At 48.8% G+C, this 25,946-nt stretch overlaps 1 protein-coding gene across 2 annotated transcripts in view; it reads left to right on the plus strand.

The window, feature by feature from the left end:
* Positions 1 to 585: 585 nt before the first annotated feature.
* The window catches only part of LOC149345344 (uncharacterized), a 29,042-nt gene continuing 3,681 nt past the window's right edge, over positions 586 to 25,946 (plus strand). Inside the window, exons 1-4 of one of the 2 annotated variants that reach the window (XM_089546596.1) lie at positions 586 to 729; positions 1,902 to 1,986; positions 7,963 to 8,108; positions 25,074 to 25,262. In XM_089546596.1, the coding sequence (XP_089402722.1) occupies positions 7,971 to 8,108; positions 25,074 to 25,247 (312 nt within the window). In that variant the 5' untranslated portion in view covers positions 586 to 729; positions 1,902 to 1,986; positions 7,963 to 7,970 and the 3' untranslated portion in view covers positions 25,248 to 25,262. Of the gene's footprint in view, positions 730 to 1,901; positions 1,987 to 7,962; positions 8,109 to 25,073; positions 25,263 to 25,946 lie in introns of those variants that run through there. The other variant, XM_089546595.1, reaches the window with a different exon arrangement.

Here is a 25,946-nt window from a genome sequence, read left to right on the forward strand (position 1 = left end):
AGCTGCGCCGGTGGGTAGAGCAGTCCTCCATGGTCGCGGTATTTTGTCAGCCTCGCAGGAAAACAGTTTTCATTGGGAGACTGCATTGTAAGCAAGGTAATGCACATTTTGCAATTTGTCTCCAGTACACACTTCCGTGCAACATACCCTATTACGTAGAAAACAAGTCTACAGTCACTTCTACCTACGTGCTCATCGTGGTCATGCGCAGGCACCCAAGTTTGAATCTGGAGGGCCCTGCATTTGAAGGCCGTTTATCTGGGCAAGCTTGAACAAGCACTGGCACCATACGTGAACAAAAACGTGAAATTACCCCCCGAGAAGCGCTCAAACCAGCGCAAAACCGCACAACAGAACAACAACGAGCCCGCAAATGCACACGGCGCACTGACGGCGACGGCAAATCCTACCGTGAAGTCTACTGTGGCGCCACCTCGTGTCGGCGCCGCGAAACAGAAACCTGTCGACATTCGCTGGGCCACCGCTCCCCCATTGAGCCGGCGCGGAGTGTGAGCACACTACCCAATATTCTAGTTCACTGTAGTTTGGCGAACACGCTACCTGGATGGCATGCTGGATGGTGACACGCGCTTGTCTCCATCCACTGCCTTTTTAAATACATTGTCACGTGGGTATGACGTACTTCTGTGCGTGTCACCAGCGATCTAGCTTCCAATGGGTTTCCCTCTTGTTTCTGTCTGTTGCGCTGATGCGATGAAGCGGTAGGTAGGGGCATGGGCAATTTCCTCACTGGCGTCCCAGAACCCTCCTCGCAGCGTCGCCTCTCCTCCTCCGCTCTTTTCTCCCTTCTCCTCTTTTTTTCTTTCACGGCTGTTGCGCTCTTCGGTCTATTCCTTCGGCGAGTCTGCCTCCGCGCACCGCCGCCGCGAATCTGCGCGTCTTCTGGACCTGGTCAGCGCGCCTCTCAATGTGCTGACGCATGAACACGTAGGTGGTGGTGGAAACGTTTATTGCCAATGATGTAAATCGTAGGGGGCGCCTGGTTTGCCGCAAAAGTATGCATGATTACGAGAATTGGTCTGGGTATCGGGCATGCAGCAGTATTGGGTATTGAGCAGTCCGGGTTTGTAGTTGTCGCCAATGTGCAGCCTGCGCTATGGTGAGGGACGGAGCGGGGGGTGCGTATTCCCTTCTTTTGTCTCGGTAATACGAGAGAATATCACGGAAGGAGACCAGGTAGTGCGCGGGCCGCGGGCGAACGGACCGTCGTGTGAATCGCCCTTTAACGCCATTTTAAGTACGTGCGCAGTCGCCTTCTTTGCGCGAGGCACGTGCCGGCCACACAAATGGCTCGAAGGGCAACGCGAAAATCGCGAGCCGGCCGCCCTAGAAGCTCGCCAGGAGCAGAACAGCTGTGAAAGACAATACGAGCAGAATCGCTTTATTAAGGCGAAAGCCTTTAATGCCTCATACTGTCGTGAGCAGGGAATGCACTACCTGGTCTCCTTCCGTGATATTCTCTCGTATTACCGAGACAAAAAAAGGGAATACGCACCCCCCGCTCCGTCCCTCACCATAGCGACAACTACAAACCCGGACTGCTCAATACCCAATACTGCTGCATGCCCGATACCTAGACCAATGCTCGTAATCATGCAAACTTTTGCGGCAAACGAGGCGCCCCCTACGATTTACATCATTGGCAATAAACGTTTCCACCACCACCTACGTGTTCATGCGTCAGCACATTGAGAGGCGCGCTGACCAGGTCCAGAAGACGCGCAGATTCGCGGCGGCGGTGCGCGGAGGCAGACTCGCCGAAGGAATAGACCGAAGAGCGCAACAGCCGTGAAAGAAAAAAAGAGGAGAACGGAGAAAAGAGCGGAGGAGGAGAGGCGGCGCTGCGAGGAGGGTTCTGGGACGCCAGTGAGGAAATTGCCGGGGCATGTTCGTGGCCGCTTCTTGGCGGGCGTGATATATTTGTTCCTGGAGCGTGACTGTGCCCGTGACGACCAAGCAGGAGAGGTGAGGGCTGTCATCGCCTCTTTGTGCGTGGTTGCTGAGGTTTGGTGGCGCTGTCATGTGTGCTGCTTGAACTGGCTTGTAAACACCTCGCGGTGGTACTCTTTCTGACTGCTGTGGCAGCAGCGAGAAGATTCTTTGGCTTTCAACAGAGAGACAACACAGAGCGCTGTCATCCTCCCGTCTGTTGTTATGGGTCAGCTCTCTTAGCAGAGAAAATGCCCCTGTGATAGCTGTGGCTTTTGTACGGCCACACTGATAGGAGTTCGGTGGTTTCGCTGCAGACCCGCAGCTTGTGTGTTCGCTGTCGAGGTGCACAGCTATTCTGAGCACCCTTCGTGAATGACGTTTCTCAGAACTTGGAAGTCTACTACTGGCTAGTCGAAAAAAATAAAAATACCGTTCTATTTATACCGAAAATGTTTGTCTACGTGGCCCGAAGTGGCCACACGCGTGACATTGCCACGATGCTCTTTTAATCTTTTGTGGAGACAGCCAAACATTGCAGGGACTGCAAAACGGAAGAAGGCGATAATGAACCTACACCTGTGAATCGCTCTACAGAGAATGCAGCGTGATAGGGAAAAATCGTGACACTCTGACAAGAGAAATAATGGAGGCACACATGATAGCATGATTGCAGGATGTTTGTGTAAGCGCGCCTTCAATAGCATTGTCGCAAAATCTTGATTGCGAGATCTGACACGTGCCACTTTTTCGCCAGCGCTAATTGCTTCCGTGCATGTTTTTTTTTTGTTTGTGTGCGTGCTTTCGTTCCTTTCTGGTAGCCACTAAGTATATGAGTTTGCTGGCCACCCAATAAAAATTCAGCTGTCAGTCAGCGCTCTGTTGTGTGACTTGTGTGTGTTCCATTTGTGTCGTCTTTAACGCTTTAGACATGGAAGTTAAAAACCAACTCGCCCAGCATATTGCATTGTGGAAGTAACGCTGTTGTTTGTTTTGGTTCAGGGGGAAGACTTGCTTTTAAAGAGTGATCATACCTCATGGGACACATACTGTGCGTGCGTTTCGGTTAATGCATGAATGATCTTGAATAAGTGCATATGTTTTAATTTTTCATGTTCATGGTTTCTCCTGAGCTGCATTAGATTCAAGTTGACTTCCTAAAGGGGTGGTTAAGGGGAACTATCAGTGACTTTGCAGAGTACCTGTTGGGAGTTCGACCAACATTCTTTTCTGCTGTGCATAAAGGCAGTTCTGTTGGTGAGAAAATTGCAAATGAAGTTGCTGATTCCGTCTCTGATTTACCCCCTTGTGCGACATTGGGGGTTCTACCTTGCCTCTGTGGTGGATTAGTGATGATGACTGTGCTCACAACAAATTGGTGACATCTCATGGGGGTAGCTGTCAGAATAGATTCTGCTGCTCTTCACGGCAAGGAGAGGCTCGAGTGAATCCCTGAACGCTTGTGCGCGCGTGGAGTTGGTCAAAGGTTCAGGCCACAGGGTTTGAGCCTTGTGGCGGGCATTCAAGGGAGGAGTACCAACCCTGGGAACCATGGTCAGCTGTCCAGCCATGACAGCCTTTCTTCCCATACCACTTGTGGCCCCAGATGGGTACTGTTTAGTGAAGAGGTGACGTAAGTGGATTGCTCTGTTTTTGGCGAAATGAGTGGCTCTGGTACGGGGACAGATCTGTATTTCAAGAAATGCTTCGGCGTGGCAGACAAGGACAAACGTAGAAAACACCATTCATGCTAGCAGACCCTCCTCGAGTATGTGGCAGAAATGCTGTCAGGTGTCTGCAGTACATGGCACCAGGAGCAGGGCTGGCCACAGTGGAAGGAAAAGGGGGGGGGGGGGGGGGGGGAGTGGCTCAAATAAAGTCACCCATATAGTGTGGCTGTTCAGAGTAGCAGTGAATAGATCCTACTTCTGAAAATCTGTGGGTGCAGGGGAAGAAAATAAGCCAGAGAGTAATTTTGAGAACAAACTGCAAGTATAAAGGGAGAGAAGCGATGCCAGAAGCTACAACGCACAACCAAGCCCCATGCTTGCCACGTGCAGGCATGAATGCTTTTCTGGGGGTGAAATTGACGTTCAGCAGAAATGCAAAATGCAGCGACAGGGGGCTCTATTTGACAGCTTCAAAGACTGGATGGTGTTGGTGCACTGCGGAAGACAACAGGGTTGCTTCTCTCCCCTGCATGGAAGTCGAACTCACAAGCTGCGCATGGGTATCCATCGGATCCGTGAAAGGGATTATAGTTTATTCAGAGAGCAGGGTATTCAACTAACCCATCAGCCGCCATTTTGAGCACTCTCACGTCTCGAAATTTGGCCCCCGAAAAAAAGACAAGGTTTACCCAGAGTGATGCACTGTGTGCCCCTTTACACAAAAAGAAAAGTCTTAGAACAACAGTATGAAAAACTTGTTTTTATGTATAGAGGCACATGCAAACTACATGTGTCAGGTTGTTAGTGGGGATTCCACCAAACACACACGTACCATGTGGCCGAATACAAAAATGGACAGCTCTGCCGAAATTTTACTGCTGCAGGAGACACCGAACTGATCTCGAAACCTCTATTGTCTCTCTCTGCCCATGCGACTGGTGTAGTCTGGTGATAGATCTGGCTGCCTGCTGCGTGGTGTCGTAGAATAGTTCTCGTTACCAAAAGCTAGCTGTAGTTTTCTCAGTGCTGTTGAGCTGTTATGCCGTGAAATGCACTGTTCGTGCACAGACAGCAGCAGCATCAGTTTCTCTGCTTTCTGTAACAATGAAGACACGGGGGAAAAGTGTTTTCAAGCTGCGTTAAGAACAGAATGGCTAATGCCAACAGGCTCTACGCTGTGCACTTCATTAGTGGCAATTACAGCGCTTTTCCATGCTACTAGTGTTATGACGCACCGTTTTTAGTGAACAGCTATGTTGGGGGCTCTGGCTTGTTCTGTCATTGTGCTGAACGAATCGGACTCGAATCAAGCTATTCATGCGCTCTAGTGGCGATGCTTCAAGTATCACAGATATTTTCCTTTCCCATAAACCCCCCCAATCCAAGCAGCCTCACCTGTCACTAGTGTGCAATTTCATACAGAACATTCTCATCGTGAGGAGCTTGATGCTGTGTTCAGAGGGCCCAACTGGAAAGGGTTAACTATTATAGATTTCTGGCTTGCTCACGATTCCCCCGGATGTCTCACTGTGGGTAAACAGTGAGACATTCTGTTGCCTCATCGTTACGTGCTACCAACACAGGCTTCCCAAAGGCAAGGGTGCACAGCTGCATACGCGACTTCTCCCACATTGATGATGAACAGAAAATGGATCTAACCCTATGTTGCATTATCGACAGTCTCAACGCTGACTGCCCTTGCCATGTTTGTAATAAATGGAAGCACATTATACCACTACAATATGCAACCTGATGGCCCTGAGCTCTTGCCTGTCATCCCTCTGTGCCTGCGCTTTGCCATCCTCTAGCAACTCCATGATGCTCTGATGGCTGGTCACCTTGGTGTCGCTCGCACATTCGCTGACATTTCTTTTGGCCTGGCTTCTATCGCTCCATCGAGTGCTGTGTGGCCGCTTGCGAACGCTGTCATCGCCGGAAGAAGCCCTTGGTTCTGCCTCCTGGACGCTTGTAGCCAATTGCCATCCCAGCTGAGGCATTTTCTGGTGTCCGCCTTGGGGAGCAAGTGGATCGCCGTAGCCACCAGTTGTACCATGTGGGAGGCACCCTCCTGGCCAGCTTTTCCAGTGATGTGGCTGACTTCCTTTTGCTCGGCCCACTCCACCATGGTGCTGCTCCCTGTCCTAAGTGGGCGACATAATTTTTTGTTCATGCTACATTTGGCACAAATTCCCCATGGCTTATCACGCTCAGACCAGTGTCCTTATGGGACATCTAAACAGCACACTCCCAGATGTGCTCTCCATGAATGTCTCCAATGGTCACCAAGATTGGGGCATTGCTTATCCCTCTTCTCGCTACGATACTGCTGGATACTCGGCCCTCTATCTTCCCTTTGGACGAGACCCATTACAGCCCTTCAATACCTTATTGCTCGCCGTCGACTTCATCATTGCTTACGCTCCTGATGTTGTTGCCCGAGCCGACTCTGCCTGCCAGGTTGCTCATCAGACTTCCTGGCTCCCAGGGTTTTCAGAAACACTGCTATGACAGTGACCGTCATGATGTCCTCTATTCTCCAGGATTGAGGTAATAAATAAATAAATAAATAAATAAATCCCTTGTTCTACTCTGGCTCCTGTCCCACCATGTGGGCTTGTGCGAAAAACTGCTTTGTTACATGCTGCGTTTTATGGCCAGTGTGCACCGGATTGCACCGCTCTAGCTCTGTCTGCTGCGCCACCTTCCGGAAGAGTTGCCCGACCCAAGCCCTGTCATTCCCGCTCCACCTTGCCCGCCCAGCACTCAGTGGGACTTCGCCACTGAGGCTAGTGCTACCAGAGGACAATGAAGTGACTGTCAGTGCTCTTGCAGACAACGATGCTGAATGTGGGTGTGCATTAGTTTTCTTCAAGCCTCAGGTTATGGAGGTCCTCTCAGCACTCCACATTTCTTTGTAGAGACCTCTCCATAACAATACGTGCAGAGCCCTGTGGCGGTGCACAACAAAACTCGGTCAGGCCACCAGACGCACCTAGCAGAATGTAACAGTAGTGACAGTGTAACGTTAAGAGATCGGAAGCGGGCAGAGTGGGTGAGGGAACAAGCACAGGTTAACGACATCCTAGTTGAAATCAAGAGGAAGGAATGGGCTTGGGCAGGGCATGCAATGCGAAGGCAAGATAACCATTGGTCCTTAAGGGTAACGGAGTGGACTCCAAGAGAAGGCAAGCGTAGCGGGGGGCGGCAGAAAGTTAGGATGAGATTGAGAAATTTGCAGGGATACGGCGGCCGCAACCAGTAGTGAGGGACAGGGTTGATTTGAGAGACATGGGAGAGGCCCTGCAGTGGGCGTAGTATTGAGGCTGATGATGGTGGTGAACAGTAGTGAAACATTTGCGAACTGTTTTTGTTTAGGGGCAAGGCATCCCCACTGTTCTCCCTCTGTTCCCTCCCCCATTTTGCGCCTGTGCTTTGAGATTACTAGCTTAAGGAAGGAGAGGGAGAACAGCAGATTCCCAAGAATAAAATGAAAGGTCGCCACTGTGTTCCTCAAAACAGCTGTGTTATGAATTATGCAGTGGGATGCATACTGGCTGCCAGGAATCAAAGTTGTGCCAGTAGGCTAAACACATGCCATCATGCGCATAGCAAGCAAGACCTTTTCAAATGTGTAAAAGAGATGCCTGAAAATTGTGTTTGTGCGTACTTTCTACTTGAAAGGTGTATGTACCTGCGTGAAAGACGGGATGAAAACGAGGAAACACAAACGACATGTACAATGCACAACTTGCAACTAGTTTATTTCATAGAGATCTACACATTTATACCCGAAAGGTCAAACACAGCGATAAAAACCGTTGCATGCGCATTTCACGTCAGCATACCGCCACCACAGGTGCAGCCTGATTACATCAAAAGTTCCAACAACCCCCAGCACTGCTATCAAGAAGGAAAGAAGGATCATGAGGGGAAAAATAAGGAAATGTGACATTAAAAGAAATCATAGCAAAGCAGTGTCGAAACCAACAACCAAAGGCATGTCAAAGCGTAAAAAGTAATCATGGTAGCAAAAGCAGTGTCAAAAAAGGCAAAACACAACACTAAGAACAGCCAGTCAACAGGGTAAAAAGCTATGAACCAACTCGCCCAGATTAGAGTTTTAATTGTTCTTTCTACTGTACTTTCCTACTCTTTTCTAAAGTTTGCCTTGTTTTCTTTCGGTGTGTGCATCCCGAAGATACGTTCTGGCTATGCCACTGGTGTCCTGAAGCTGAATGTCAGGAGCATGGTGTAGTTTGTGGTTGCACACCAGTTAGGACTGTGGTGTGGAATGTGCAGTGAATCCCCCCCCCGCTGGCTTTTCGGTGGTTGTTGTGTGCAGGTGTGACCATGTTCAGCTCCATATTTGGCCGGAGGCGTGCCCCAGCCGAGCAGCCGACCGTGGTCCAGGAGAGCCAGCAGGGTGACTTTGTGGTCTTCGAGAGTCCGGCTGTCCACACCCAGCCCCCGCCAGTGCAGGAGCATGCGGTCAGTAGGGCTGTCCTGTCACCCAAACTACATCTTTGTCCCTTGGAAGCAGCAGAAGGTGTCATGGGAAATTTCCAGCGCGCACAGGACAGGGAACACAGAAGAGAACACCACAAGCACTTTGTCTGTTTTACTACAGTTCATTTCTAGTACCGCGAGCTAAACTTTAACAGCGCTTGTAGTGTTCTCTTCTGTGCCCCTGTCCTGCGTGTGCTGGAAATTTCCCAACATGCTGTACCAACTGGCTCGAATGTCAGTTTCACTACAGAAACTGTGATGTAGACGGATTGCAGATAGCTCCGATAAAGCATCTGCCTCACATAGTAAGCCCTGTTTTAACACATTTAATCAATTTAAAGGGATGCTGAAAGGTTTCCCAGAAAAATTGAGTGGAGAGGTGCACTTTACAGTTTTCCACCCTCAGAATTCGAATTTCTGGTCGAAATTAGGGAAAGGAAAGCGCAAACCTATTTTATTTTGGCGAGAAGTGCAGCAGCAGCCTCGGGCGAGCTCGCGCGCCTCGTTGCCGCCTGTGATTGGTTGGACGCCTCGTGACGTCAACAATGGCGCTGGTTCGGCCGGCTCGGCCGCCACCGCTGCACATGAACTGCGGCGCTCGGCGGTTCGAGGTTGTTATTTTGCTTATACGACGATGGAACACATCGAAGATTACCCGGAGTATCTATGCGTCACCCCTACATGTTAGAACCGATTGCAAAGAGCAAACCTCTCCATGAAAGAAACTATGCTGGCGCAAGCCGGGATTTTGACTCGAACGAAAGCGAAGTGTCAGCATCTCCACGTGTTGGAAATTACTTTGGTAAGTATACTTTTCTTGCCAAATTGCATTCAGAGATACAATGGATGAATTTTGAGGCGAGCAAATGCAGTATAGCACTGCCCGACGTAATTTTCCTAATACATGTAAGCGGGATGCGATCGTCGGCATTTTTGTCTTGCCGCTTGTCAGTGCTGCCGCAAATCTGCTTGTAATCGACAAAGATCATTGGCATGCGCAAGAAGTTATCACGCTCTTTTTGGTCGCAAATTTTATGCTTGCATCACTTCATAGTAGCTGCATGCCGGCTCGATTCATAACATACAAATTCGCAGCGCCTTGCGACAAAACTCCTCTAGGTGACAAACGTGTGCCTTCCGTTTTGCATGCCAAGGTGGGAGCTAGCAGTAAATTAAAATCCTTGTTTAGGCGAGTTGGTTCATGCTACAAGTCCTTGTAAGAATACTTTGCGCCGCCTTTATCGTGCTTGTTCTCAGATCCAGCGGCCAGGGATATTTTCACTAACTAGATGCACTCGTGCTGCAACCGAGCAGGACGAATCGCAAGGCTGGCTGTAGCACACTTGGCGAAAAAATATATAGTATTATTATTAATGTATGAAACCATGTGGCAGTCGGCAATTCTTTACGACTACATGCGTTATTAGAAATGTATTCCTGGCAGTTGGGTGATGTCATTGTAAACACTCGACTTCCAAAACAGGTGTGAGGGGAATGAGGAAGACTGCAGGTGCTGCCAAGAAATTAATGAAATTATCTGAAAACAGACGGTATTGCACCGGGTTTCAGTCGAGCTGACTTTTGACAGGCACAGTGAATGCATTGTCGACAGGCTGTGGTGATAATTCTAATCACGAAAGTGGCCAGAGCATAGCACTGTTGCGTTTGACGGCTTGAAATCCCTTTGCTTCACAGCAGCGACTCACTTCGCGGAGAGCTTCTTTTTTTGAGGGAAATAACGAAAGACCGCATCGTTGCGGCCGCGGATGTTCGTGCAGCCGAGGGCTGCGCAAAACGCCGGCATGATGGGTCCACCGCTTCATTCGATGCTGCAAACCTTCCTGTACCTCACCACAAACATAAAAACGCACAAATAAAGAAACACACGCAGCTCGAAACAGTTTATGATGGCACGCACGCAGAAACAAGCACGGCCGCGGAGGCTGCGAAGCATGCTGCGAAGCGACGGATCACCAGTGTTTACGTCACCACTCCGCGGTTTCCGGTTTTGGGTCGCATCGTCAGGGTCATCAGCAGCGCTCGGCGGACTGCGGGGGCGGAGCTACCGCGTAATTTTAAACGGCGATTACGTCGCTCCTAAGTTATGAATCTGTAAAAAATTTCACCCGCATGATTTATAAAGTTTCCACATCCACACGCGAGCATTTTAATGAATTCGAAAAACTTTTCAGCTTCCCTTTAACATTTGTAACAGCCGTTTTCTCTGAAAGACTAGAGGTTTCTAAAGTTTCCGTTATTTTAAAAGGGGGCAATCGAGGCTGCGTGTCTAACTACAGGCCAACATCAATTCACCCGTTTTTTTTTTCTAAGGGCATGGGAAAATTAATTCATGAGAGAATGAGCAGCTTTTTAAAGCAAAAGGGTTGGCAGTGTGTATGACACTTTTTGCATAGAATAATTTGCCCGCACAGTGACCACCTTCCTTGGTTCTGTGTGACGGGTGGTGTAGGAATGTGTGTCTTTATCGAGATCCAATAATTCATGAAAAAACTTAAAATTTTCTTTCACCTCCCATGTGAACGCCAGACTTAACTTATAGTTATAAAGATTAAACATGCGTATTATGTTCGCTTTCGAAAATAGCTCTTAAGTATGGGATTTATACGGTGCATTAAAAAGTGCTCAAACAAATCTTTTTTGCAGTATATGTATTCTTTCAAGATTTGTGCGTGTCGTGGTACCCCATACCAATACACAATACTACAAGGAAGGAAAAAAGAGAGTATTGTAAACAAGAAGCTTTATATTGAAAGGTAATATTGCCATGTATCATTTTAGTGTTTGTTCGTTCACGCTCAAGGTTGCAGGAAAGGGTCGTTATCACTTTTGTTCGTGGCGCGAGAAGCGACCAGTCTAATCTCGATTGATCGCAGCCATGAAAGGCTGCATCTAGGTTTTTTCAGATTACTGTAGATGATCTTGTCCTGCTATCTGGAAGTTTCCTTGCCGGCTTTAAATTGAGCGATGCCGCGAGCAGCGGACATTCGTAGTTCGACGACCGACGAGCACGCTTGTTGCTTACGCCACCGCCGAGTGATTCAGTTCTTTTGCGGGCGCAAGTCAGCCCAAATAAATAGCTTCGTTTGCAAGCCTTGTTGCTGTATTCCTGACCGCTGGCCTGCCGTCACTACAACGTGACATCTGGTGGAGGTGCCGGGTAGCCTTCCAGGTATCGGACAACCCCTGCAAGTCGTGACGCCAGCCCTTTGAGTTATTCGCCGGAAGACCTGACTCCAGTCTACCACGCAGCCTCTGGAGCCTCCAGCCATGACTTACGCTGCAGCAGTGCGCCGTCCTGTACCTCGATGACGGGACCCAAGCCCCTATCGCCCTTAGCCAGCTGCGCTGGAGCGCCGCCCTCTCGCCCCAACTCGCCCGTCCTACGAGCGTCGTACACGGCCGAGGAAATGCGCCGATTGGAGAACACCCGACCAGCGCCGCCCACAATGCTTCAACTGCGGAGAAGCCGGTCACATTCTCCGGTACTGCCCATACAGGAGAATGGGCATATGAGGGTTCCCTTACGACGCCCCACGACCCCGACCCGGCCAGCGACCAGCCGAAATCGAGGATTTTTTGCGTCGGGAAGGATACTCATCACGGAGCCGCCTATCGCGTTCTCCGTCGCCATCGTCACCGCGCTAAGTATCTCCTAGCCGAGGCTACGCAGTGCGTGGACGCTTCCCCAGCCCCCGAAGGTTAAATTGAATAAAGCAGCCTCCGGAGGTGAGGTTGCTTCTGAGCGCAAGAACTAAGATCCTCCATCGACGAAAACAGAAGACCATGCCCCCTATGACGACGACGAACCCTACGACAACGACGACCCCTACGACTACGGCGACCCCTACGACTACGACCACCCCTACGACAACGACGACCCCTACGACGACGACGACCCCTACGGCGACGACGACCCCTACGGCGACGACGACCCCTACGACGACGACGACCCCTACGACGACGACGACCCCTACGAAGACGACGACCCCTACGAAGACGACGACCCCTACGAAGACGACGATCCCTACGACGACGACAAATACGACGACAAAAACTACGACAACACCGACACGGCCAGACTTGAAGCTTTTACCGCTGCCCTTACACCTTATTAGGAACGCTAAAGGACTCTAAGTTCTCGAAGCATTCTCCGTGTTTAATTTCATTTTAAGGCATCAAGACGATGCTTCTTTGGAAGGGGGGTAATGCCACGTATCATTTTAGTGTTTGTTCGTTCACGCTCAAGGTTGCAGGAAAGGGCTGTTATCATTTTTGTTCGTGACGCGAGAAGCGACCAGTCTAATCTCGATTGATCGCAGCCATGAAAGGCTGCATCTAGGTTTTTCCAGATTACTGTAGATGATCTTGTCCTGCTATCTGGAAGTTTCCTTGCCGGCTTTAAATTGAGCGATGCCGCGAGCAGCGGACATTCGTAGTTCGACGACCGACGAGCACGCTTGTTGCTTACGCCACCGCCGAGTGATTCAGTTCTTTTGCGGGCGCAAGTCAGCTCAAATAAAGAGCTTCGTTTGCAAGCCTTGTTGCTGTATTCCTGACCGCTGGCCTGCCGTCACTACAACGTGACAATATAGCTCTGTGTCGCGCCGTCATACCAACAACACGAGATAGGTTCCTTGAAACAGATTCAATGTGCGCATCCCAAAGCATATTCTGTGTGAAGATAACTTGGAAGTATTTTAACACTACTGTCTATTTCGATTTTCTCATTCTCATAAAGAAGGGTGGTGGGACTGCTGTTTATTTGCTTACATTTCGGAATGAGAATTACAGCTTTTGTCTTCTTTGTATTAATTTGTAGACTGTTTGCTGCTGACCATTCATGAACAGATCCTAAAGCAGAGTTGGCTTTATTCTGAAGGCAACTAGGTTCACGTGATCAAAAAAATGTATTTTGCATCTGTATAGATATCAACTAAGTCATTTATATTATAAACTATAAAAAGGAACGGGCCAAGAATACTGCCTTGAGGAACACCTCTGTTGATTTGTTTCAAATCTGAACGGCAGTTCTCTCTTTGTACATGCTGATGGCGATGATCTGGGTACGATTTTATGAGATTTTGACTGTGTCCTCGAACGCCGTAAGTCTCAAGCTTTTAAAGTAATATGGAATAATGGATGCAATCAACTGCTTTAGTGAAACCTGTGTAAAGGCCGAGCACAAAATTCTGGTTTTCAAACTGCGACAGAATAAATTATTCTTGTTGAAGTAGTGCTAATTCCGTCGATTGGCATTTTCTAAATGCAAACTGGGCAAAGGAAATAAGATTATGCTTATCGAAAAAATTAGACATTTGCGTACCGTATATACTCGCGTAATGAACCCACTTTTTTTTCCCGAAAAATTGACTTCATTATGCGGGAAAAATGTTTTTCGAAATTTTTTGGGCCATTAAATTTCATATCACAACATCGATAAAAAATGAAATCGCAGCTTTACCTCTATAAAAAACCACGGATGCGATGTGAATAAAAAAATTTATTTCACACACTGCTTGGCTCGGTCTCGAATTTTCACTCGGCCTCGCTCTCCGAGTCGAGGCTTTCGCTCGCGTCGCTCGCAACTTCGTCGTCGTCGTCACTGTCCCACAATGCGTCGTCTTCTGTGCCGTCCAAGCAGTTTGAGATTCCAGTTTCCTTGAGGCTGCGGACGGTCACCTCGGGGGTAATTAAATTCCACGCTTCCAAAATCCGTTGGCAAAGCATGTCGATGGTTGGCCTTCGTATATTGCCAGTCAGTGTCAGGTCGTGGTTGCCCGCAGCCATCCACTCAGCGTACAGCAGCCGCACATTGTCCTTAAATGGTTTGTTGACAGAGACGCCAAGTGGCTGCAGCACTGAGGTTAGGCCACCCGGAATTACGGCGGTGTCTGTTCGCAGCTCGCTCAGCTCCAGCAATATGGCGGGTGGCTGACGTCCAAATGCGTTGTCTTTACTGCCGCTGCACACAAACAGCGCTATGAGCAAGGTTTTGTTTTGTGTTTGACAGATGAACTAAGCAACCAGATCCTTTAAGACCATCATCATCCTCGGCAAAAGCGTGTGGTCGCCAAGTTTCGTTTCTGCGTCACCTGTGCTCTTGTCTCCGGCGTTTCTCTTGCATTAGACAGTAATAATCATGCAGTTATGGTAAAGGAAAGATGTGGCAATTGCCACTCTCACTAGGAGGTCACCCGAGCTGCGCTGTGAGCGAAGGGAAGAAGAGCCTTAGTGAAGGGCTCCTGAATACTGAGCTACCCCGCCGTCTTATCTCACATTAAAAGAGGCTGGCTGCATCACGTCACGATCTGTCAACTTTGTTATCATCAGCAGTGCCGGCCAATCGCGCCGTGATAACGCGAGCATGCTCCAATATGGCCTTGAAGATCGGCACGCAGCTTTTACGGGAGAAAAAAAAAATCTTAATTTTTCGAGGCAAAAAGTAGGGGGGGGGGGGGGGGGGTTCATTATGCGAGTGGGTTCATTACGCGAGTATATACGGTATGTATTAGTTTCTCTAACCCCCTTAGATAGCACCGGTAAAATGGAAATAGGCTTGTAATATTTTATATGGTTTATGTCACCTTTCTTAAATAGGACCGAAACTCTGGCAATCTGCATCCTCCTCGGAAAGATGGCGCTTGCCAAAGACATATTAAAAACAGAAGTGAGATATGGAGAAAGAATATCGTGCACTTATTTGATTGGCTGGACCTGCATGCCTTCTGTGTCGCAACTAGAGCTATTTTTTAGTGAAAGGAAAACTGAAAAAGGTTCCGTAAAAGGGCGAAAAAAAAGTGAAAATTGATTTCAATCAGGCAGTAATGTCGAAATATCAGCCGATGCACAACTGTTAAAGTAGCCCACAAAATAATCGTTAAACGTATTTGCTAGAGCACTCCCCGATATTTCTATGCCACAAAGAAGTAGCTTTTCTGCACGTGGAGATGACCTGCAATGATTCAAGAGGGTATTTAGCTTCTGCCATAAAATATCAGGTTTATTTGAGCAGCTGTAAAATTCGGCATGAAGATAGAATTTCCTATGCGCTTTTAGTTTTCTGTTTAGTTTGTTTCTAAATGATTTGTATTCCTTTAATATGCTTGGATCCTTGGTCTTAATAAACTTGTGATAGAGTGCATTTTTTCAATTTATTTGTTTTAACAATTTGGGAGTTATCAATATCTTTCTTATTTTTTTTTTACTCAGTCTAAACTTCTGTTCTGGGAAATGGCACTTATATATTCGAGAGATAGTGAACAAGGGAGCCGTAGTGCTCCCGAAACGTCTTTCTATCTTTATTCACTTTGGCCAGTGACCAGCAATCCTCATCATCTCACCAATAAGCTTGCTGTACGCAATTTCTACGTTATCTATTTCCAGAATTTCATTAACGTCACGATGCTGTAATTCAGCTCTGAAACTATCTAAGCCAGTCTGTGTAATGGTCTGGAAGGAAATGTACTGATGCTTTTTGTTTGCTATAAAATTATATTTCTTAACAGAAAAAATATGGGAAGCTGGTCACTTAGGTCGTATGATATTGCCACGTATCATTGTAATGTTTGTTCGTTCACGCTCAAGGCTGCAGGAAAGGGTTGTTATCACTTTTGTTCGTGGCGCGAGAAGTGACCAGACTAATCTCGATTGATCGCAGCCATGAAGGGCTGCACCTAGGTTTTTCTAGATTACTGTAGATGATCTTGTCCTGTTATCTGGAAGTTTCCTTGCCGCCTTTAAATTGAGCGATGCCGCGAGCGGCGGGTATTCGTAGTTCGACGACCGACGAGCACGTTTGTTGCTTACGCCGCCGCCGAGTGATTCAGTTATTTTGCGGGCGCAAGACAGCCCAAATAAAGAGCTTCATTTCCAAGACTGGCTGGTGTCTTCCTGACCACTGGACTGCCGTCGCTACAACGTGACATCTGGTGGAGGTGCTGGGTAGCCTCCCATGTTCCGGACACCCCCTACAAGTCGAGACGCCAGCCCTTTGAGTCATCTACCGCAGGACCTGAGTCCAGTCCACCGCGCAAGCCGACGCCTGCAAGGGGACGAACCTGAGTTCGGGATTCTGCCGGACCCTACCCGGAAGCGAAAGCCAGCAGCAACATCTACCATGAGCTTGCCCCAGACGATGACTCCAATCATTCTTCAGCAGCCCCGGGTGCCACCAACCTTCGACGCTTCGCCTGGCGCCGACCCCGAAGAATGGCTGGAGCAGTTCGACCGTGTGGCGATCTTCAACAACTGGGACGATGCCACGAAACTTAGGTACGTGTTCTTCGCTTTAGAGGGACCAGCAAAAGTCTGGTTTGAGAATGAGGAAGCTAACCTCACGAACTGGGAAACCTTCAAGGAGCAGCTTCTAAAGACCTTCACGAACGTCGTGCGAAAGGAGAGAGCCCAGCAGCTGCTACAGTCTCGCATACAACACCCAAACGAGACCGTTGCTGTGTACACTGAGGAAATGAAGCGTCTCTTCCGGCGTACCGACGCAAACATGAAGGAAGAAGAAAAAGTAAAGCTGCTCATGCGAGGAGTTAAAGAGCAGCTCTTTGCCGGCCTCGTCCGCAACCCACCGAAAACTGTCGCGGAATTTTTTTCCACGATGGAAAAAACTCTTGATGCCCGAGCCCGCCAGTATGACCGCCAGCAGCGCGTTTTCTCAGCAAGCTGCCTGGACACCGCTAACAGCAATGACCTGCGGGAGGTTATACGTCAAGTTGTGCGAGAGGAGCTCCGACGATTGCTGCCAACGGGAACGCAGCCGCAACCTTCACCGCTCACTGACGTCATCCGGGACGAGGTTCAACAGGCCTTGGGTGCGACGCCGACACCCATGCAGCCTATGCAGCCCCCAGCCATGACTTACGCCGCAGCTGTGCGCCGTCCTGCACCTCGACGACGGGACCCAAGCCCCTATCGCCCTCAGCCAGCTGCGTTGGACCGCCGCCCACTCGCCCCAACCCGCCCGTCCTACGAGCGACGCGCGCAGCCGAGGAAATGCGACGAGTGGAGAACTCCCGACCAGCGCCGCCCACTATGCTTCCACTGTGGCGAAGCCGGTCACGTTCTCCGGCACTGCCCATACAGAAGACTGGGCATCCGAGGGTTCTCTTACGACGCTCCACGTCCCCGACCCGGCCAGCGACCAGCCGAAATCGAGGAGTTTTTGCGTCGGGAAGAATACTCATCGCCGAGCCGCCTATCACGTTCCCCGTCGCCATCGTCCCCGCGCTTTGTTTCTCCTAGCCGAGGTTACGCCGTGCGTGGACGCTCCCCCAGCCCCCGAAGGTTAAACTAAATAAATAAAGCAGCCTCTGGAGGTGAGGTTGCTTCTAAGCGAAATGATAAAGATCCTCCATCGACGAGTACTCAAGACCATGCCACAACACCGATGACGACAACACCGACGACGACAACAACGACGACGACACCACCGACGACGACAACACCGACGACGACGACGCGGCCAGACTTGAAGCTTTTACCGTTGCCCAGTGAAGTAACGTCACAGTACGCCCACCGCAGCCTCACTACTCGACGAAGCCGAGATCGGACACCGAAGACAACGTACAATACGAGAACGCGAACAAGTGACCTTGAAGTTACGGTCGACGGTCACGCGGTTACTGCCTTGGTGGACACGGGAGCTGACTACTCTGTCATGAGTGGCCCACTCGCTGTCCGACTCGGGAAGGTAACAACAACCTGGGATGGCCCGCTGATCCGCACCGCAGGTGGCAACCTGATTACGCCGTCAGGACGCTGCACCGCGAGAGTTACTGTAAATGGGAGAACCTATGCGACAACCTTCCTGATCCTACAGCAATGCTCGAGAGACGTGATTTTGGGAATGGACTTCCTGAATGAACATCGGGCGATCATCGACCTTCGATCTAAGTCGATCAAGCTTTCCACGGAAAAAGCCATACCTGTTGCGACGAGCGCGACTCATCACGTTGCCTTAAACGTCCTCGATGAAGCATTGAGCGTGCCGCCCCGATCAAGTGTTCTCGTCGGCATAGGCACTGGAGACATCGAAAATGCCGAAGGTGTTATCGAGGGGAACACCCAGTTACTCCTGGATCGAGGATTGGGCGTCGCGAGGGGAGTCGCCAAAATCCGAAATGGCCGAGCCCAGGTGTTGCTAACGAACTTCACCGAAGAATACCGGCATCTAAACAAAGGTACGACGATCGCTTTCCTCGACGAGCTGGCAGACATCAGAGACGTGTTTGCCCTACCCGACCAACCTGCAGAACTATCTGAACAAGGCCATCAACCCACGTTCGACATCAACCTGGCATTACCCCGGAGCAGACAAGACCAAATACGCAGTCTTCTTCAAACGTACACCGATTGCTTCTCATCAGCATCGAATGTGCGACGAACCCGGCTTGCCAAGCACCGCATTGTCACAGACGAACACGCACGACCACTGCGACAGAGCCCCTACCGCGTATCGCCGTTAGAACGCCAAGCTATCCGCAAGCAAGTTGAGGAAATGCTTCGTGACGACATCATCCAGCCATCGAGGAGCCCCTGGGCAGCACCGGTCGTCCTAGTGAAAAAGAAAGACGGCACCCTTCGCTTTTGCGTCGATTACCGCCGCCTGAACAACATTACGAAGAAGGATGTCTACCCCCTACCCCGCATCGACGATACACTGGACCGGCTGTGCAACGCTAAGTACTTCTCATCGATGGACCTGAAGAGCGGCTACTGGCAAATTGAAGTCGACGAAAGAGATCGCGAGAAGACTGCGTTCATCACGCCAGACGGACTCTTCGAGTTCAAGGTGATGCCATTAGGCCTCTGCTCTGTCCCAGCGATGTTCCAGCGAGTAATGGATACGGTGCTCGCAGGCTTGAAATGGCAGATTTGTCTAGTCTACTTAGATGGCGTTGTCTTCTCCTCAAGCTTTGAAGACCACCTCAGAAGGTTTCGGATAGTGTTGGAAACGATCAAGTCTTCAGGCCTGACACTGAAACGAGAGAAGTGCCACTTCGCTTACGAGGAGCTGCTGTTCCTTGGTCACGTCGTAAGCAAGGATGGAGTTCGCCCAGACCCCAAGAAGACGGCTGCGATCGCAGAGTTTCCACAGCCTAATGACAAGAAGGCTATACGCAGACTCCTTGGATTATGCGCTTATTACCGGCGATTCGTCAAGAACTTTTCGCGCATCGCTGAACCTCTGACCCAACTTACCAAGGCTGACGTGCCTTTTAAATGGGAAAGGCCGCAAGAGGAAGCTTTCAACGAACTGAAGCGCCGCTTACAGTCCCCTCCTGTGCTCGGGCACTTTGATGAAAACGCCGAAACCGAAGTTCATACCGATGCAAGCAGTGTGGGCTTAGGAGCGGTCCTCGTTCAGAAAAATGGCAGACAGGAGAAGGTTATCGCGTACGCTAGCCGTTCACTGTCGAAAGCCGAGGCCAACTACTCGACCACCGAGAAAGAATGTCTCGCCATTATTTGGGCCACGTCGAAATTTCGCCCCTACCTGTACGGACGACCATTCAAGGTTGTGAGCGATCACCATGCTCTGTGCTGGCTAGCCAATTTGAAAGATCCTTCCGGCCGCCTTGCTCGTTGGAGCCTGCGCCTTCAAGAATTCGACATAACTGTAGTCTACAAATCTGGCCGCAAGCATTCCGACGCAGACTGCTTGTCGCGAGCCCCCGTCGACGCAGCACCGGAAGAGGAAGACGACGACACTTTCTTAGGACCGGTAAGCGCGAGCAGTTTCGCGCAGCAGCAGCGCTCGGATCCTGAGTTGCAAAGCCTGGTTGATTATCTGCAAGGCAAGACCGCATCGCCTCCCCGAGGGTTCAAGCGCCAACTGTCGTCCTTCGTCCTTCACAATAATGTCCTTCTGAAGAAGAACTTCGCGCCCAACAGGACAGTGCATCTTCTTGTCGTGCCCAAAAATCTCAGGCAAGAAATTATGCAGGCATGTCATGATGAGCCGACTGCAGGGCATCTCGGGATTGCTCGCACGTTGCACCGCATCCAGGAGAAGTACTATTGGCCGCGGCTAGCTACCGACGTTTCCCATTACGTGAAAACGTGCCGTGAGTGTCAACGATGCAAAACGCCTCCGACTAGACCAGCCGGACTCCTGAACCCCATACCACCGCCAACTAAGCCCTTTCAGCAAATCGGGATGGACCTACTCGGCCCCTTTCCTACTTCATCATCAGGTAACAAGTGGATCATCGTGGCCACCGACTACATGACCCGCTACGCCGAAGCAAAAGCGTTGCCTAGTGGTACCGCAACAGAAGTTGCGAAATTTTTTGTCGAACAAATTCTCCTCCGACACGGCGCACCCGAAGTACTCATCACAGACAGAGGAACAGCATTTACAGCGGAACTGACGCAAGCCATTTTAAAGTACAGCCAGACAAGCCATCGGAGGACAACTGCCTATCATCCGCAAACCAACGGACTCACAGAGCGTCTGAACAAGACCATCGCAGACATGCTCTCCATGTACATCGACGCCGAACACAAGACGTGGGACTCTATTCTGCCCTACGTGATCTTCGCCTATAATACTGCCACCCAGGAGACAACCAGGTTTACTCCATTCCAGCTGGTATACGGCAGGAAGCCCACGACAACACTCGACGCAATGCTCCCGCACGTTTCCGACGAAGACAACCTCGACGTCGCCGCCTACCTTCATCGCGCCGAGGAAGCCCGAAGACTTGCACGGCTTTGCATTCAAGACCAGCAGCACACCGACGCCCGACACTACAATCTGCGCCGACGAGACACGCATTACAAGCCAGGTGATCGGGTTTGGATATGGACGCCAGTTCGCCGCCGCGGATTGAGCGAAAAGTTGCTGCGACGCTACTTTGGCCCGTACAGGGTTCTCCGTCGCATCGGTGACCTCGACTATGAAGTCATCCCCGACGGCACGACAGCATCTCAGCGACGCCGCCCACGCCCGGAAGTCGTACATGTCGTACGCCTGAAGCCATTTTATGAACGCTAAAGGACTCGAAGTTTCATTCTCCGTGTTTATTTTCATTTTAAAGCATCGAGACGATGCTTCTTTGGAAGGGGGGTAATGCCACGTATCATTGTAATGTTTGTTCGTTCACGCTCAAGGCTGCAGGAAAGGGTTGTTATCACTTTTGTTCGTGGCGCGAGAAGTGACCAGACTAATCTCGATTGATCGCAGCCATGAAGGGCTGCATCTAGGTTTTTCTAGATTACTGTAGATGATCTTGTCCTGTTATCTGGAAGTTTCCTTGCCGCCTTTAAATTGAGCGATGCCGCGAGCGGCGGGTATTCGTAGTTCGACGACCGACGAGCACGTTTGTTGCTTACGCCGCCGCCGAGTGATTCAGTTATTTTGCGGGCGCAAGACAGCCCAAATAAAGAGCTTCGTTTCCAAGACTGGCTGGTGTCTTCCTGACCACTGGACTGCCGTCGCTACAACGTGACAATATTACACCACTAGCAACGTTTGTAGAATTGGCATTTGTGATAAACAGATCAAGCAGTGTTTCGCTTTTAGTTGTGGTCCTAGTTGGTGCACGGATGACATTTTCATAACCATCTAACGTTAAAATGGTTAGCATGGCCTTTTGCAGTGCAGAAATGGTCAACATTTCAACATTGAAATCCCCCGGCAGACACCAAGTAATGACCAGTTTCCGAAGTAAATGACAACAGCTGTTCATGAAAAGAAGAGAAGCTAGAAAGGTTTCCATTTGCTGGTCTGTAGCACACAGAAAACGTATAGCCATTCACGCGAGCTGTTACAATTTCAGAATCATCACAGCAGATACAAAAGTCGGAAAGCAACTTGCAGTTCACGTGCTCTCTTACCAACAGCATTACACCACCGCGCCGACGATTTGTTCGACTGACACAGCATGACTGGTACGACGGAAAATTGGGCAGCTCGCGGTCATCCCTGCACAAAGTTTCACTAAGCATGACTGCATCAAACAGAAAATCAAAACCAGTGATGAAGTCGTTTATGTCGGCTTCTTTGCTGTACAGTGAGCGAACGTTTCGGTGAAGGCATTTCAGTGAAACAGCATGGTGACTTGAGACAAAGGTGTTTAACTCGTGCGGAAGAATATGACTGTGACTAGCCATTTTTAAGAAAATTTAATCTTGACACGGTCTATAGTCAGCAGGCTTAGGTTGGAAGGTCTGACCTGTGACGCACTACTACCACAGAGTCACCATTGGCTTTGCACAGCAAGATTTTTCCGTTCCTATGCCACACGTACTTGCACTCGTTTTCTTTGGCCCAATCCTTAGCCTCTTGAAGCAGTTGCCGGCTTTGACTGGTCATGCCTTCTTGGATGAACAGGTTAGATTTCTCTTCTTTTAGCTTATACTGGTTATTCAGCCATTGTTCTCTGATAGATTGCCTGATATACAAAACGATTATACCTGGTATTTTTGCAGGTTTGCATGGGAGGCGGTGAATAGCGGCGACGTCTTTCAGCAAGTGCAGGAACCTCAATCAAACTGGCCACAGAGTTTACTTTTAGAAGCAAATTTTCATTCTCAGAAACACCAACACCGTGAATTTCTAGATTTAGCTTCCAGTTTCTCCACTCTAAGTCGTTCAAATCTGCCTCAAGTGTTGCATCGTCACAAGCGCGAGTGTTGTGTTCAAGGTGTTTTAGCCTTTTCTGCATTTCTTTCGACTCTTTTTCCTGTGCGGCTAGTCACGTCAACATCTCGTCGTACTTGTCCGACATAAGCTGCACCGACCGTTCGATGCTTGGCACAGTTTCCTAGAGCGGCAACAACTCATCCACCTTTTGGCTTATACCAGCTAGAATAGACCTGATATCAGTGACTTCTTCAGCTGTCGGTCTCTCTTCTGCGCTTTCGTCATTTTTTCCATCATCTTTGCAGATAGAGCAAGTCCACTTTTGCTTTGCGGATTCAGATTTCTTTTTATACTGTTTTTCCGATATCCCGGCACATGCTCCAACATGGAAAAAGTGGCTACATTCGCCACATGACAGAGACAGTTCATCCCAGCTGATAGGCGCAGGGCGTACATTGTGCGCTGACATAGAAGCAGAAAATGAAGCACACAGAAACAAAAAATTGCATTTTACATGGCACCAGCGGACGAATAGAGAACACACTAAGAACGAGAGCAAATTTTACAGGGCGTGGACTAACCTGCGTAGACAGGCGACAATGAAGAGATGTGCCGTGTGCACTACCGCTGCTGCCAAAAGCAGTTAATGATTTTAAATCTGAGCTGAGAACGGTCCGGTGCAGTGTTCTGCAATGCAGAATTCTAGGTCCCCTATTATTTGACATCTACATTAATGACATAGTTAAGGGGGGACGAGGGTCTTAAAACTAACTTTTTTTATTTATGGCTAGAATCTCGTGAAATTTCGCACACAGGTGCGTTTTCCTCTTCTGATTCCAAATATGTAATCATATTTGAGTTGGTGGTCTTAAATATTACAAAGTCCAGAGAGTAATTAGGTAATTTGTTACGCAGCTTTAGTGAACTTTCTCATTCCATTTTGTTGTTTTTATTTACATGAAGTGATAGCCAGGGAGCTCCCATACCCGGTGACATTCTTCGTTTTTCTCTAAAGGCATGTCATCGTGACACTGAAACTCATTAAGCTGATTGTAAACTGCTATTTCTATGTGGCCTAAACAAAAAAAAGAGAATGTCATCGGGTATGAGAATTCACTGCCTATCAATTCATGTAATTAAAAGCAACAAAATGCCGTGAGAAACTTCATTACAGCTCCGTAAAAAATTACCAAATTACACTCTAGAATTCCAGATAACTTCTGATCTAAGACCACCAGCTCAATTAAGACTACATTCTTGAAACCAGAAGAGAGAAACGCACCTGTGTGCAAAATGTCATGACATTCTAGCCACAAATAAAAAGTTCAGTTTTAAGACCCTCGTCCCCCCTTAACTCTTTCCGTACCATGGGGAAAATGACCATTTTCTGAAGTCTTCAGTACATTTATTTTCTGTAAAAACTATTGCATTCAATATTGATTGCAATACCCAAAAACAGAGCTGTATAAAGGTGCTTTCTAATAATATACGTTTAAACAACAAGTTGCATGTTGCAACAAAAAATTTTATTTGCTAAAAACGAGATTTTAGAAGAAAATTCAACAAAATTTGCAAAAACACGCTTGTATTTAAAAATACAAAATGATAAAAATTTTCTGAAATACGCAAAATGTTTGTTACTCTATTGGCCACTCTCTGCAAAAAAAAAATCATTTCTATCTTGAATAGTATTGCTGCTACAAAACAATAACTGGAAGCCCTGTAGTTGTGCATCGCAGCACGGCCGCCTGTGTTCCTGGCTGGTTTCCATCATCACCGATGTGAAAACTGAATCATCTTCAGCACCTTGCAACATTTTCAGGCTCGTTGTTGCACAGGTCGTCGATTAAATCACTCGCAGACGAAACAGTCCTGAGATTTGCTATGTCTTAGAGCGCGTTCCGTGCATGCGGAGGCTGCCAAGCGACTTTGATGGTACCGCATCTTCAGAGTGCGTTCAAAAAATGTCATTCTGTAGGGGCAAAAAAAAACTATATCGGAAACAAAACTTCAGTTCTCCGGCTACAAGCCAGATGCGCATTGTGCCAGTAAGCAACGCGGAAGGCTCCGAAGTCGAGCGGCGAAGGCGTCATCTGCGGGCAATGAGCGCGGCTCCTCGTCTTCATTTCTTCGCAGCGCGTTAGAAAGTGCCCCCTCGTGGGACAAAAGAAAACTACATCAGAAACAAAACTTTGGTTCCTGGCCTACAAGCTACATCTGCAGCGGGGTCATTAGCAACCCAGAAGGTTCTGAAATCGGGCCATGAAATGATTGTTAGCCACTTTATAATTTGCGCTGATGACACTGCCTTGTTTTTTCCCATCCAGTCTTTACCCAAGCTGCAAGTCAAAGCTAACAAGGTCCTCGATTTGATCAACACCTGGAGTATTGAAAACTCGCTGATTCTTGACACCTGCAAGACAAAAGCCATATTATTTCATCCTCGCAACAAGAAAATAGATACTGATATCAACCTATGCATCGGCTCTAATAACATATAGATAACATCGCAAATAAAAACCTTGGGTGTCATTTTCCACAAGATAATGGGTTGGAACTTGTATATCACCCAAATTCGTACCAAACTCGCTCGCACAATCTGCTTGTTGTCGCGACTACAGTTTCTTTTGCCACAAAACATTGAACTGCTGCTCTATAATTCACTGTTCTCTTCCACGCTGAGCTACTGTTTTCGGATTTGGGGCACTAACACACAAAACTAATATTAAGATTCTTTTTAGCAGGAAAGCAATACCTGTCATTAAAAATGCTAACTTTAACGTCCGCACAAAACCAATCTTTGATGAATTGAAGCTTCTCCCTGTCACCGATTGCACAATTCAGTGCTTCCCGCTACCGCCACGGCATATCCAAAAATGACACATACCTCAAAGATCTTTCCTCATTAACTTTACGAACCACTGTATGCAACATGTGTAGCACTGGCCGCCAGGTAGGTCCTCGCACCCGAACAAATTGTGGGTGACAAATGTTAAGATGCTCTTCGCCAACCACTCATGCATCTCCTCAGTTGTGAAAGCAGATTGCACAAGTAATTTTTTCTTTCCTTTGTGTTCTTCCGGTATTTGCCTGTTGTTTGTGCTGTTTCTGCCAAGTGTCTGTGCAGGCCTCGTCAAGTCCCCTGAGGGCCTGCACACGCAGCCTTGCAATGCACGCTGTGATGTTGAAATAAATTTGGA

This window comes from Amblyomma mixtum, chromosome 5, assembly GCF_055824585.1.
Source record: "Amblyomma mixtum isolate Tamu chromosome 5, ASM5582458v1, whole genome shotgun sequence".
NCBI lineage: Eukaryota > Metazoa > Arthropoda > Arachnida > Ixodida > Ixodidae > Amblyomma > Amblyomma mixtum.